We start from the raw sequence: 14670 nt of genomic DNA on the forward strand, positions 1-14670 counted from the left end.
TTAATTTGACCCATAAAGCAGATGAGATAATAAACACATATATTATATCATATTAAATATATTATGTATATAATACTCTTTTAAATCAGAAAATCTGTATTGTCATCCTAGCTTTGTTACTAGCTGACTGTAAGGCTATACTCAAATTATTTAATCACCCTGAATTTTAATATTTTTCATCTCTGCAATTGAAGCTTTGAAATAGATATTCTCTTAGGTTCTAGATCAAATAATGATAATAAATCTATAACCCTAAAAAGTTATATCCCCACTTTCACGTATAGCTTGAAAATTAAAGGAAGCTTTAGTCATAATTTTCTAAAAATAATGAGATGAGGGTGATACTCCCTAAAATACTATTAATAGTTTCTCTCTGTATGGAGTTTGTCTCTCCCTCTGTGTGTGCGTTGTGGGTGGCAGATATAGTCCATGTATGCATATATTTCTCTAATTCCCGTTTGTGGATCCCTTCTATGAAAGTCTCTTTCTCCTTTCCTTCCTCTTCAACATTGCCTCTCTTTTCCTTTCATTTATTTTCCTCCCTCCATTTCTCTTCCTTATATGGGCACAATGCAGATTTGAAATAAATTGAATAGTGTGCACTATAGTCAAGATCAGATCAATAACACATTTTATCAAAGGAAAAAAATAAGTTGCTATTTATTTATTAGTCCTCAATTGATATGTTTTCCACAATTGGAAAAAATGAAAAGGTTTGTTGACCGTGCTCTCATTTATTCTCTAGTCGCTTATAGCTGTAGTAAATATATGAGGGAATTTAGTGGTATATCTTAAATAAATTACAAATTTACATCTGACATTCGCAGTATATTTGACATTGCACCCTCTTTAGAAAAACAAATAAATAAATAATGAAACTGTGTGTGAAAAAATTAAATTTGCCAAGTGCAAGGCAGAATAAAGTTTTAAGGCCTTCTGAGGTGTCCCAGAGCTGTCTGAGCACGTCCTAGTGGCTGGCCTCCTAGAATATTAATTTTGTCTCTGACACTGACATCCACTGTAGCTTGGGACAAGCCTTTACAATTGCTGTGATTCAGCTTTCTCTTATCCAAGACACTATAAACCCGACCATAAAACGCTGTAAGAATTATGGAGGCTAAAAACATACAAAGTGCTAAAACATTCAAAAGAAACAATTATTCACTGAAACAAATAGCCAACATCCTTACCTCTGGAATAAGTTGGAAAATTGCATTTGAAAAAAGAGTCCCAATAGCCAGCCCCACAAAAAAAGTCAAAATCTTTGGGAAATAAGATTTCTTTATCAGTGGAGTCAAAATCAATCCGAGGAGAGAAGCCAAATTAATAATTGTCACTGACAGGAATCCATATCCCCAAACTGTGGGTCAGAGGGAAAAGAGAGTAGAAATTAATCAGAGCAAGGAACCAAATGAAGTTTTCCTGTACATTAAGCTTAAAAGTGTCTTTAAAAGCTTAAGACACATGTCGTCTTTAAAAGAACAAAATCTACTCAACGAAAAGTATACAGAAAACTGAGAATATAAATTATGGCATAGCAAGCATTAATAGTAATACAGTTTACATTTTAATCAGCCCTAAATCATCTTTATGGTATTAATGAGTTTTACAGCTTACAGGGAACTCGGAGAACATCTAGAACAGTGACAAACAATCTGAGGTCCACAGGCTCCAAGCCACCTAGTTTCATCTATGGCTCAAGGAATAGATTAAAACAGCACTTTGGGGGAAAAAAAAAAAAAAAAAAACAGAGGCAGTGTGAGCCTCAGGACAAAGGTATGGGATGATGGGTGGAGGGCAGAGATGGAGATGGGTCACAGTGGGCTAGCTTCAAGGTGACCATAGCTGATAACACTGAGCTTGTCACAATCATTTGTCTTCAGACTCCTGAGCACAGCACCTCCTCAGAGAAGGTGGCCCCAGCAGCACCTCAGCTCCCCAGCTGGGGCCTCCTGGGAACTAAAGTCAGCTTGATGCAATAAGCACTCAGGAAGTGAGCACATGGGGACAGGAGGGAGCGGCTGCATTACATAACTCACCCTGCGAGACACAGATTAGGCAAAAATGTTCCATACAGAAGAGATGCCGGTGACAGAAGAACGTGGTGCATCTTTCATCTCTCGAGACCCAGGGCCTGGCACCCAGTAGGCACACAATAAGTGTTGCTTAGAATGAAATGAACGAATACTATCCTAAGCTCTATAGCTAGTGGCGTGTGTGACCTGTTGCCTTTGGGCCTCAATTTCCCTCTCTCTATCCTAGAGGGGCTGGTTTAAGGAAAAAATGGGAACACAAGTGAAACATACCAAGGACAGTCACCTATGTGTGGGTGCAGGCTGAGATACAACCTGGCCTCAGGGCTGGTGCAACATGTGGCTTTGCCTCTGGCCCCACACACTGTACACAAAGTACAATGCGACAGAGGAGAAAGCTGCCTCTGCGTAGCCACTTCTTTAAAATATCCAGAAAGCATGTTTAAATGGTGGGCCACTTCTCTCCATGGCACTGTCGGTGGAGAACACTAGTAACACCTACAGCTCAGGGAGCATTTGCCATGTGCCAGGCCCTGTGCTAAGTGATCAACATGGGGCAACTTATTTGAACCTCACAAAACCCTGTAAGAGAAATATTGCTACCGCCTTCATACAGTTAGGGAAACCAAAGCATATGGAGTTGAAGTAAGCTGCCCGAGTCACACAGATAGAAAGCTGAATTTTGAACCAGGACAGTCTGGCTCCCAGGCCCACATTTTTTAGCAATATGCTTTATTATTCCTTTAGAGGTAATCTCATTTTTAGAAAGGCCAAAGGACTCAACAAAACTGTAAAAATGTTATCCTGAATTATATGTACTTCATTAACACAAGATTGTTCACTATAATTATTATTATTTTTTTTTTTTATTTTTTTTTTTTGAGAGGGAGTCTCACTCTGTCACCCAGGCTGGAGTGCAGTGGCGTGATCTCGGCTCACTGCAACCTCCACCTCCTAGGTTCACGCCATTCTCCTGCCTCAGCCTCTGGAGCAGCTGGGACTACAGGCGCCCGCCACCACTCCCGGCTAACTTTTTATATTTTTAGTAGAGACAGGGTTTCGCCGTGTTAGCCAGGATGGTCTCGATCTCCTGACCTCGTGATCTGCCTGCCTCAGCCTCCCAAAGTGCTGGGATTACAGGTTTGAGCCACCGCGCCAGGCTTTCACTATAATTATTGTTAGTCTAGAATTTCTATGTACAAATAAACAAACTTAGTAAATGTTCATTCAGCCTAGATGATGTGGACCAAACCATGGTTCCTGCCACCATACACAAACACACACACGTGCAAACACACACACAGCGTGATACAAAGTCACCTGTGCTAAGTACCAAATGAAAAGGTGAGATTATAAATGGTACTATATAACTCCAAGAATCATCACAGCACTGACCATGATGACTGCATCTTCTCCAGACACTTTCCTATCAGTTTCAGGTCCTGGCCATGCCCTACAACTTCATCTAACAGCCCACTTCATTCCCATTTATTACCTTATCACCTTAAACAATACTACTAGTCTCCACAGACATTCCACTTGGAGAGAGTTCTCAATTCCACACCTTTTTTCATGGTATATCTACATGGAATTTCTCTTAACACAAACATACTTCTGCCCATCACTAGCCTACATGCATTCATCCATTCAACAAATATTTATAATTTCACTGCGTAGACAAGATATAATGTTGAAAACTAAAATTAAAAGGCAAAGAAATTGTTAAGTGCCAATAGAAGCAAAGCCACATGCACATGTTAAACTCATCAGCTTCCCGCAAACACCTGCTCCATTACCCTCGTTCACTACCTACATAAATAACAGGAACAGTAGGATCAATTTCAATTTTTCCACCAGTTAATTCCGTAGACAACTGGTGATCAAACCCTACCAATTCTGCTTCAGGTATCTCTCATCTCCAGCTTCTCCTTCCTCATTGCCAGTGGCCTTGAAGTCAGACCCTCATCACCTCTCACTCCCTCATCTTATATAACGTGGCAGTTATCTATCTGGTGCCCCTTCTACTAACTGACATGGCCTACAGACTTATACTAAATCACAGAAATGATCATCTCATGCCCCCATATGAAATTGCCCCTCATAAACTGACCCTCACACAGCCTCTCCAGTGTTATTTAGCCTCTTCTCAACATGGCCTTTACCCAAACACCATGTTTTCCCAACCGAACTTTACCTTTACACTGTGGTTCTCTGTCTGAAAACACTTTCCCATCTTCCTTGCCTAAGAAACTCACACGTGGCTTTCCAAGCCAATGCAAAGATCTCCTCTATGAAGCTTCCCTGCTCTCCAGATAGTACTTCCTGGCTGATCAGGATTCCCTTTACTCTTTGTTTGAAACTAATTGGTTCGCTCACCACTTCTTGTGTGCTACAGTAATTTTATTACTGATACGTTTGCCTACATCATATAAACTGTGTGATTCTCAATGAGAAGGGCTATGTTTTATTCATCCTCAGTGCCTAGAAAATCGTCCAGGAAAAAGCACACATTCCTTGCTGAATGAATTAATAAATTTCCCATTTCAAAGTGCAGCAGAACTCTGTCAAAAAGACATACCAATCCATCTGCTTATCCACCTTTCTAACTTTCTTTGCCCTTGCACATTTATGAGCACAACTTGGGGGATGGTGGGAGTGTAATTCATCACATTCTGGGCACACTGCATAGCTTCCCCTTCTTGTATTGTTAGAACATTATTCAGAAAAATAATGTCTAGAGTTTCCACTCAACCAAAGCACTTTCCACTTAACTGAAGCACCAAAAGAATACATTGGTATGAATCTATTCCTTGGACATCTCCATATATACATGGGACTTTCTCAAATGATATGTTTCAGAGAGGGACCAGTCTCCTAATAAGTGAACCCCGAAAGATTTTTAATAGATTTCAAAGAAATATAGTCATGATAGTTTACATTTATTGAATGTCCACTGTGTAAGATTCTTCTAAGAACTTTACCTATATTAACTCATTTCATTCTCACAACAACCCTATGAGATAAGTACTATTATTTTTCCAGTTGTACTAGCAAGGAAATATGGTTCTATTATGATCCCCATTTTGCAGATCTGCATACTGCCCAGGCTTCAATTTTTGCCTGGCCCCATTCAACTGAGGAACTGTATAGAATGCTGTTTAACAGTGTGAACTCTGGAGCTAGAGGATTTGTGTTCAAATCTCAGCTCATCCCCTCACTGGCATCATAGTTTGGTTCTTTGACTTCCCTAAGGCTCAGTTTTCTCCTATTTAAAATGCAGATTAAAATAGCTCATATTTCATAGAGTTTTCACAAGAATAAAATAAAACCAGTTAATGCTGTCCCTGGAATATAGCAAGCTTTTAATAAATGTTGATTATTATTATGTTTTAAAAAATTAGTAAGTAGACCATGATATAAATGTTAGTTCATTTAATTCACTGTTATTCAGTGAAAAGAATAACAAACTAAGAATCAGGAGTTCTCATCTCACCTTAGGTACTACACCTACAAGAAGCCGCTTAACCTCCCTGGAACTTAGACTTATATCACTGGTTGTATTACAGAGTTGGACAATATGACTTTCAAGGATGCTTCAAGTAATATTCTTTATTTTGTCTACTATTTGAATTAAATACTATTCTGTAACTTCATCAAAAAATGAAGCAATTTCAGATCATTAAATTATTACTAAAATGCAATTAATTTCTCTCCTAGAGAATTTAACTTATCATCAGTTTACTGTACTCATCAATATCATTTTATAAAGCACATGAAATACATTTCAAAGATAAAATGTGAGGCCTCTGAGAAATTATATTATTTTATCTGCCCACTGAAATGTCAACATAAATGTATTCAAATTCTTGTATCATTTTGATTGCTTTTATGTTGATTTTTTATTGCTTTGGATGGGCTAAGACTTGACTCTTCATTAAGTGAAAAGTTATATGAAAAATCCAGTGCATTTAATTATTTTAAAATGTGTTTCTCAGTGAGAAAAACAATAGGATTACACAGGGGCCAGGGAATGTGGTGAATCTATGAACACATGTATAAGAACAAAGACATTCTTATTCCTCTGTGCCGGGCATTGTTCTAGGCACTTACATATATTAACTCATTTGATACTCCCAACAATTCTATAAAGGTACTATTAAAGTAACTGACCCATAGAGATATTAAATAATCATACAGTTACACTAAAATAAAACAATCAAGATATCACATCAAAATAGCAATAGACTGCCAAGTTAAACATCTTAGATGAGTAGTAACAAGCACTCTACTAGATTACCTAAATTCCTTGAGAAACATTTCCATATCTTCTCCCACCCTATCCCACTCCACTCCAGCCTCATTTCAATTCCTAACACAATATGCACCCTAAGAGGCATTTCTCTTTTTATTGGGTTGTCTGAATATTTGGTGCCTTTATGATCTCATAACTCAGAATTGTTGACTTTTCTATTTTATAACTTTGTAGTGTTGGCCCTAGAATTCTACTTCTCACATCCTGCTTCTGACTTTCCAGTTCTCAACTCCTGGTTCCTGAAACAGAACCGGGGTTTAAAAATTACTTTTGAATATGAGTAATTAACTTGCACATAGCAACTGGGGTTAAAAAATTACTTTTGAATATAAGTAACTAATCTGAACAGAGTAGAGTATTTGCTTTTTCTGAAACCTCACGTCCTGTACCTAGAGTTATGCACATGTTAGATGTAGTTAATAACAGACCTAACTAACAGGCCCACTACGGCACCTATGTATTGAATAATGTTTGAAGTACTTTACAAATACTAAGTCATTTAATCTTTACAGCAAGCCCATAAGAAAGGTACTATTTTAGATGAGGAAGTTGAGGCAGGAAAAGGTTAAAGTCATGTTCTCAACATAGTTGGAAAATTACAGAGCTGGGATTTGAGCCCAGGTAAACTGGCTTCAGAGTCTGTGCTTTTACTGTGCAATACTATTAGTCAAGGGTAGTATCCTAAAACATTTGCTGAATTTACTTTTGAAAGTAAAGTGCAAATTGTATTAAACAGGCTTGTAGAAATATAAATATACTCTAGCAAAAATATTTGCTTGAACAATTAGCAATTCAAAATTACTAATATTTCAAAATTGAAATTACTGTTATTCACAAAATTGTGAATTATATTGATAAATGATACTTGATGATTTCTATACTTTGTATATATAAATACAGAATATCAATGAGAACATGGGTTCTGAAGCCAAGACAACCTCAGTTGAATCTGGCTCTACCACATGCAAGTTGTGTAACTTTGAGCAAATGACTTTAAACTCCCTGTACCTTTGTTTTCTTGGCTGTAAAATGGGAATAGTAGTGCCTACATCATATAGTTGCATGTGATTAATATGTTAATGTGTAAAGTACTTCAAAGAGTGCCTGTCATATAGTAAGTACTGCAAAAGAATTGGCTATCATTGTTATTTTTGTCATTGTTGTTATCTCTTTTATTCATATAGAGGGAGATTGAAGTGTATATACACAAAGGAATCCGGAAATGAAAACAGGCACTTTCTTTGTTAAGTCTTCCCTTTTTTTCTATCTATACTCATGTCAGATGAGCTCACTCAGAACAGCATCTTTGTTTTTATTTTTTTGAGATGAGGTCTCCCTCTGCCACCCAGGCTGGAGTACAGTGGGGTAATCATAGTCCACTGCAGCCTTGACCTCCTGTGTTCAAGTGATCCTCCTGCCTCAGCCTCCCAAGTAGCTAGGCCTACAGATGCATGCCACCGTGCCAGCTAATTCTTTTAATTTTTGTTGTGATGAGGTCTCACTATGTTTCCCAGGCTGGTCTTGAACTCCTGGCCTCAAGCAATCCTCCACCTTGGCCTCCCAAAGTGCTGGTATTACAGGGATGAGTCACCGTGCCTAGCCCCAGTGTCTTTAAATGTCATCTCTAGACAGGCAAATCCCCGGTCTTGACCTCTCCTCTGAAAGCAATCTCCTCTCCAAATGTCTGTGTGTCTTTGTCTACTGGACCTCTCTGTCTACCTGTGTATGTCAATGTCTCAAAGCAACCACGCCAAAAATTATACTCTTCATCCTTACCACTCCCTTCCTCTACAATAAATGGCTCCTCCCAGTCTTCTCCATCCTGGGAAATGGTATAACGATCTCTCCTGTTTCTCTGGCTCAAGCCTTGACTCATTGTTCCCTCTCCCACAATCAATGCAGGGCAAACCATTTAGCATGATCTCCAGGACTCATCCCAAATCTACTGCTTCTCCCCACTTCTACTTCCCCCACCTTAGTCCAAGTCCCCATCATCCTGAGCATCAGCTCCTGGCAGTCGCTTCCTGACCAATCACCCTGCTTCTACTCTGGCCCCATTACAATCTGTTCTTCAGATTGTAGGCAGGTGGAATGCCCTTTTACAGACTTGAATGAGATCACAGCACTCCCCTGTTTAGAATGGTACAATGACTTCACCCTACATTCGGAATAAAACCCAGTCAATTTACCACCTCCCACAAGGCTTCCTCATCTGGCCTCCATCTCCTGCCAGGATGTATCTCCTTCTACCTTCCCCGCCAACTCACTAGGCTCCAGTCACACAGGACCCTCTTGCTGCTCCTCACTCATGCCAAGCTCATTGCCAAGCTATGTTGGCTGTGCCCTCAATCAAGAATGCTCTTCCCCTAGAGAAGACCTTGCTGTGGCCCTCTCCTTCTGCTCAGATGATACCCCATCAGAGAGGGCTTCCTTGATCTATTTAAGATGATACTCATCCACCATCACTTTCTATCCCTCACCTACTAATATTTTATTTTCTTCATAGCACCTTTCACTCTGAAACTATGTTGTTTATTTGCTTGTTTGTTTAAATGTTTATTATCTCTCTTCTCCACTACACTGTAAGCCCTAATAAGACATAATTTTTCTTCTTGTTTACTATTGACTCCTTAGTGCACAGAACAATGCTTGTTATGTTGTTCAATAAATATTTGCTTAATGAACAAATGAAAAAAATTTTAAATTCCAACATAATTGTCAAAAAGACTCCCTGAACAATTGGTTTATCTCATTGGTGAAAGTTACTCTTCTACACATTCAAGTATGTGAGCTGTATATTAAGCATACACATATTTTATTATGGTTTAAAATTTCTTTGCAGCAGATCATACCTTTAAAGTACCATATTCATGGCAATACCATTATAGTCACTTAAAATAGCCTCTGGTATTTTCTTTCACCTATGAAAATTAAAACTAATAATTTGGTCCCTGAAGATTTAATCTAGAAGTATGCTAGTTCTCTTATCTCTTCATCGGTAACTGCAGATAAACTGACAAGTTTTAAAATAATATGGTAAGCAAAAGATAATGGAAATGAAATGATCAATTATAAGTCAAATAAAATGCAATCCAATATGCACAGCATAAAATATATATTGTTTAAAATCAAGAACTGGATTTTATAGTTTTTAAGTGTACTAAATACAATTTTGATTCAACAAAGAGACGAGCATAACTTACAAAGCTTAAATAAGTTATAATTCTCTTATTCTAAATACTTTCAGAATATAAGTATTATTCTAAGAGGCTCTGTGTAGATTAATTAAAAGCAATAAAGCAGAAAGAGAGGCATATTAACTTCATTTCATAATGGTTTTATAGACTTTTCAAATAAAAGAGAAAAAATGCTTTCAATATACCTTCTGAATGACTTGGTCTTGTTTTGTGCTTGGGCCGATCCTCACAAGGGTGAAAGTTCAATTGCTGTAAGACTGCTGGACAGATGACAGAGAATTTGGAGCTGGTTATTTGGGTAGCATTTGAAAAGCCATGAAGGGAAAAGATCTCTTCAGCGGTTAAACACTGAAATAGAAAAAACAAACAAAGAAAAAAAAAAGTGTTAATAATGTGTAAAAGCACATAAGCAAAAATGCTATAAAGAGACACACACTATTTCATCTAGATGCACAGCACTCTTTACACAAAAGCCCACCACAGAAATTGAAAGGCCCCTAAAGTTGTAAAACAGCCCACGCCACTTTAAACGTAGAAACAAGAAAAATGGAAGAAAAAAAAAATCCCTTCTTAATCAACAGCCTTCCTACAGCAGAAAAAAGATAAAAATTGGTTTGTGCATACCAAGGACTTAAATAGGGGTGCACCAACACCATTCAAACAAAGGGCTCTAAAACAATTTTATGTTGTCAGTACCCCCTCTTAGTTTACTTTTCTTCAGTTTGAATGGATATTTTCTGTGTGCTACTGGCATGAGTCTCTATGACCTTTCTTGTAGACAAACACCTGGCTCCCTACAGTTTCATGCTAAGAAATTCCTCTCTTCTCTACACTGTAATAAATATAAATATAAAAAGTTGTTTTAAAATACGTCTTTAGCACAAAGTGTTTTTTGTTAAAATATGCATTATTCTCAGTGATGGTGGGTAGCTTTTCTATATTAGATTAAGTTTTGAAAATAGTGCTGGGCTGTTTAGAAATTCATTAACTATTAACGAGGACTAGAATCTGCATTAGGAAAAAAACTGCAAAAATAACTTTTTAAAGGTATAATGTTGTTCTCACATTTTAACTGTAAGCTCTCTTCCATATGCAGTACTTGCACTATTAAGAAAAATATAAAATAAATGCTAATGAATGTCATAAGAATTATAGTGTGAAAAACATCCATTCACTCAAATGGAAGAGTCTGTCTTTAATAAATGTAATTTAGGCAAGTTATTTGCATGCTTCCGCCAATGCTTAAACCCCACTAAGACCTTAGCCACGTACTATGATCTGAATTATGTCTCCCCAGGTTCACATGTTGAAGCCCTAATCCCCAGTGTGATGGTATTTGGAGATGGGGCCTTTGAGAGGTAATCAAGTTTAGATGAGTTCATGAAGTTGGGGGGCCCTGGTCCAGCAGGATTAGTGCACTTATAAAAAGAGACATCAAAGAGCCTGCTCACTTGCTCTTTCTCTGCTATATGAGGAAGCGAGAAAATGCTCTCTGCGACCCAAGGAGAAAGCCCTCACAGACAGCAACCATTCTGGCACCTTGGTCTTGGACTTCAAGTCCCCAGAACTGTGAGAAAATAAATTTCTGTTGCTTAACCCACCTAGGCTATGGTACTTTGTCATGGCAGCCTGAGCTGACTACTACACTATGAATGGTATCAATAACTCAAAAGTTGATGTTAACTGTTTGACCATAGGATGCTGTAATTCCCTTTACGACAGAAACAATGAAATTTAAAATGTCGTATTTTGATACAAGGAGATTACTACTGTTTATAAAGGAAAAATGAAAAAAACATCAAATACACCAAGATCTATGCAGTTTTCCAAAGCTAAGATTACAACTACCTTATAGAAAATGCACATTTAGATTTTTTTAATGTCTAAGTATGTACCTAAAATTGTTCCTTATTCAACCCACTCTTTTGAGTTTATGATTAATGATAGCTGCGTGCCATCCATAGAAGAGGATACACCACACCCAATGCCCTGTTAACAGTCTTCCCTTTAACTCAGAATGATGTATAATAAACTAATGGAGGGAGAAAATACCTCAAGATTCAACTGGGGAAGGGAAAGTGTGCACAGCTTATTCATCACCATGAAGGCATCCAGAAGCATAATCACTAGACTCAAAAAGTACACAACCCTTGTGGTTGAACTGGACACTGTGTGTTTCCAGGAAAAAATAGGCATGATAGCACATGATAGCACACAGAGAGCACCACTGTTCCCCTGCAAGGAAGACTTACCCTACTTGGACTTTAAATTCCTCCAACTGTAAAATAGGAGGAAAAAGGGAAGATGCCTCTAGATAATCTCCAAAGACTTTTCGGAATTAGCATTGTAAGACTCCCTAACACCTGATGACTGTTAAGCAGTTCTTTTTCAGACTCAAATTGTAACCCATTCCTGAATAAGGACGTCCACTTGCTAAGGCACAGTCAGCATTTTTTAATGAAGTAAAATGCAAAAGAATAGAGACTATAAACTATATCACACATAATAGGGTAAGTATTGCTTAACCAAACTTTAGCTTCAGTTACACATCATATATAACATGCACATGTATACTGGATCATGATGTAAAATGTATTTCTTATTGTGAATGGCAGTCACGAGCTTGAATGCCACCAACCTTAAGGATGTCAGAATTGCCCACTGTGCATCATTAAAGACACCCTCCTATCTACAATTAGAAAAAAAAATAGTGCATTCAAATAAATATATAATTAATACCATCAGATAGCTTAGCTGTGCAGCATTTGTGTTGAAATTTTAGCCGGACAGGTGGTCAGGGATAGTCGCGGTAGTCATGGAGAGTGGCAACTGTCCAATCACCACGAAGAACACAGAGATGTAGAGATGATAAAACTCAAAGCCTCACCTCATGATAAGAGAATGAGAACAGAATGCTAACAGTGCAGCAGAACTGAATTAATGGCAAGCCTGACTTATTTAAAATAGCTATCTACCAGCAAGTGGAATGAACACAATTTTGGACAGTGGCCTATTTTTGGCTTCAAACAATCTTGATATTTATTATACTTTGACTTAACAAAGTTGAACCCGAAACAAAAGAAAGCCGTTGTCTTAGAAAGGGTGGTGCCTCCCAGAGCGGGAACAAACAGGATGAGAGTCCAGCGCCTGAAGAGTGAGGGCAACAAAACCAACCGGTTATACCATGGACAAGGAGGCCCAAACACCCTCACAAGCACACCCTTCCACCTCCAAAACAATGAACAAACACATTACGGAAAGGGTAGGATCATCCAGGGCTCCTCAGAAAACAATTCAGGGTGATTGTACGGAATGCTATGTGCCTTGATAAAACTCCATGTGCTTTCACCAGCTCCTTCGTATTTATGACAGCTCTACTTCTTTTCATGTTTGTATTTATGACACTGCTGTTCTCAAGCATGCTGCCCTGATGTTTGCTGTGGCCTTTTAAGGTTTCAGATGTCCTCTTGTTCATCCGATTGACGTTTTTCATAAAGACATAAAGACTCTTTCTAAGTTTGAAGTTAAGCTCCTATTCACTGGTCTCTTGCCACATTAGGGTGACCTCAAATGGGCCTTATATATGTGAAACATCAAAGTAAGGTAGCATTAGAGGTAGAGGCCAGGTATATACTTCAAAAGAGACAGCCTAGCATGCTCAAAACCGTTTCAGCAAACAGTTCTGTGCATTTTGGCTTCTGCTTCTGCTCTTCCTTCTTCCTCACCAGTTTTTATAAGTCAGAAGTTTTTCTGCCTCTTTCCTAAACATGTCCTTATGGGAAAGTGGGGGGCTGGTTCAGGGAGGGGATGAAGGAAGCTCAAGGAATTAGGGCAAGTTCCTTCCTTAGCATTATACACAATTGAAATTTGGTTATAATAAATGCGGAAGAGTGGCAAGATCTGAAAGCTTCAATACTGACAGATTCTCTCCTTGGCTAAACTGCATACAGGCTCCTCTGAGCCCAGGCCTCGACCCTAGTATCCATCCTTACAGGACCTGCATCACCCAGTATTAGCAAGAAACCTTCTAATCAGTTTAAAGAGAGTTTCCCCACCCTCCATATCTGATCACCCTGGTCCTGTCTTCAGCAAGAATCCTCTTAGGTCTGTTTAACCAAAATCCCCCCTACCCTTAACGTTTCCTCTTAGTAATTTTCCATTCACTGACCACCTCCCCACTCCTACCCCTCCTCCTCCTTGACTGTAAATCCCCACTTGTCCGTGTTGTATTTGGAGTTGAGCCAAGTTCTGTACTGAGGTCTCTTTTCCCCTTGTGATCATTAATTTTGTGTCAATTTGGCCACTGTGTTCCCAAACTAAACATTATTTCTATGCTGTTAAACATTATTTCTGAGGTGTCTGCGAGGGTGGTTCCAGAGGAGGTTAGCATTGGAATCAGTGGACTCTGTGAAGTAGACTGCCCTCCCCAATGTGAGTCCAATCCATTGAAGGTCTGAACAGAACAAGAGGCAGAAGAAGGAATTTGTCCCTTTTTTCCTTCCCGATTGCTTGAACTGGGTCATTTTATTTCGTTTTCTCCAAAACTCCCTCTAGAGTTTACACCACTGGCTCCTCTGGTTCTCGGGCTTTCAGATTCAGACTAAATTATGCATTGGCTTTCCCAATCTGCAACCTGCAGACAGCAGATCCTGGGACTTCTCAGCCTCCACAATCACATGAGCCAATTCCTCATAATCTCTCTCTCACTCTAATATATAGATATATATATAATATAATTTTTATGTATTATATAATTTATATATTATATTTTTATATAATATATATTTATGTATATTTATATATACACACACACACACACACACACACACACCTCCTGCTGGTTTTGTTTTGTTGGAGAACTCTAACATACCCCTATTGCAATGTTTCCTGAATAAAACCTGTTTTTACCACTTCAACTGCTGTTAGGCTCTGGTTTTTTAACACTATCAAGTATAATAGCCATGTAGTTATACTACAGATTGCATTAACTCCTTCCTTTATTCTACAAATATTTATCAAACCATAAAAGTCTAGGTATAATATTGACGGGAGTAATAGAAAGTGGGGAAAGCTGGAGGATGACAACCAGGAAGGAAATAGTACAAAGATAAATAAGTAAAATTGCCTT

General features: G+C 38.3%; 1 protein-coding gene across 4 annotated transcripts in view; it reads right to left on the reverse strand.

Moving 5' to 3' along the window:
- The window catches only part of SLC39A8 (solute carrier family 39 member 8), a 104485-nt gene that overhangs the window by 46042 nt on the left and 43773 nt on the right, over window positions 1-14670 (reverse strand). For all 4 annotated transcript variants that reach the window (XM_078002033.1, XM_078002034.1, XM_015138880.3 and 1 more), the window contains 2 exons: window positions 9728-9890; window positions 1191-1360 (listed from right to left, as the gene is read on the reverse strand). In XM_078002033.1, the coding sequence (XP_077858159.1) occupies window positions 1191-1360; window positions 9728-9890 (333 nt within the window). The remainder of the gene's footprint in view (window positions 1-1190; window positions 1361-9727; window positions 9891-14670) is intronic.

This window comes from Macaca mulatta, chromosome 5 (genome assembly GCF_049350105.2).
Source record: "Macaca mulatta isolate MMU2019108-1 chromosome 5, T2T-MMU8v2.0, whole genome shotgun sequence".
Taxonomy (NCBI): domain Eukaryota; kingdom Metazoa; phylum Chordata; class Mammalia; order Primates; family Cercopithecidae; genus Macaca; species Macaca mulatta.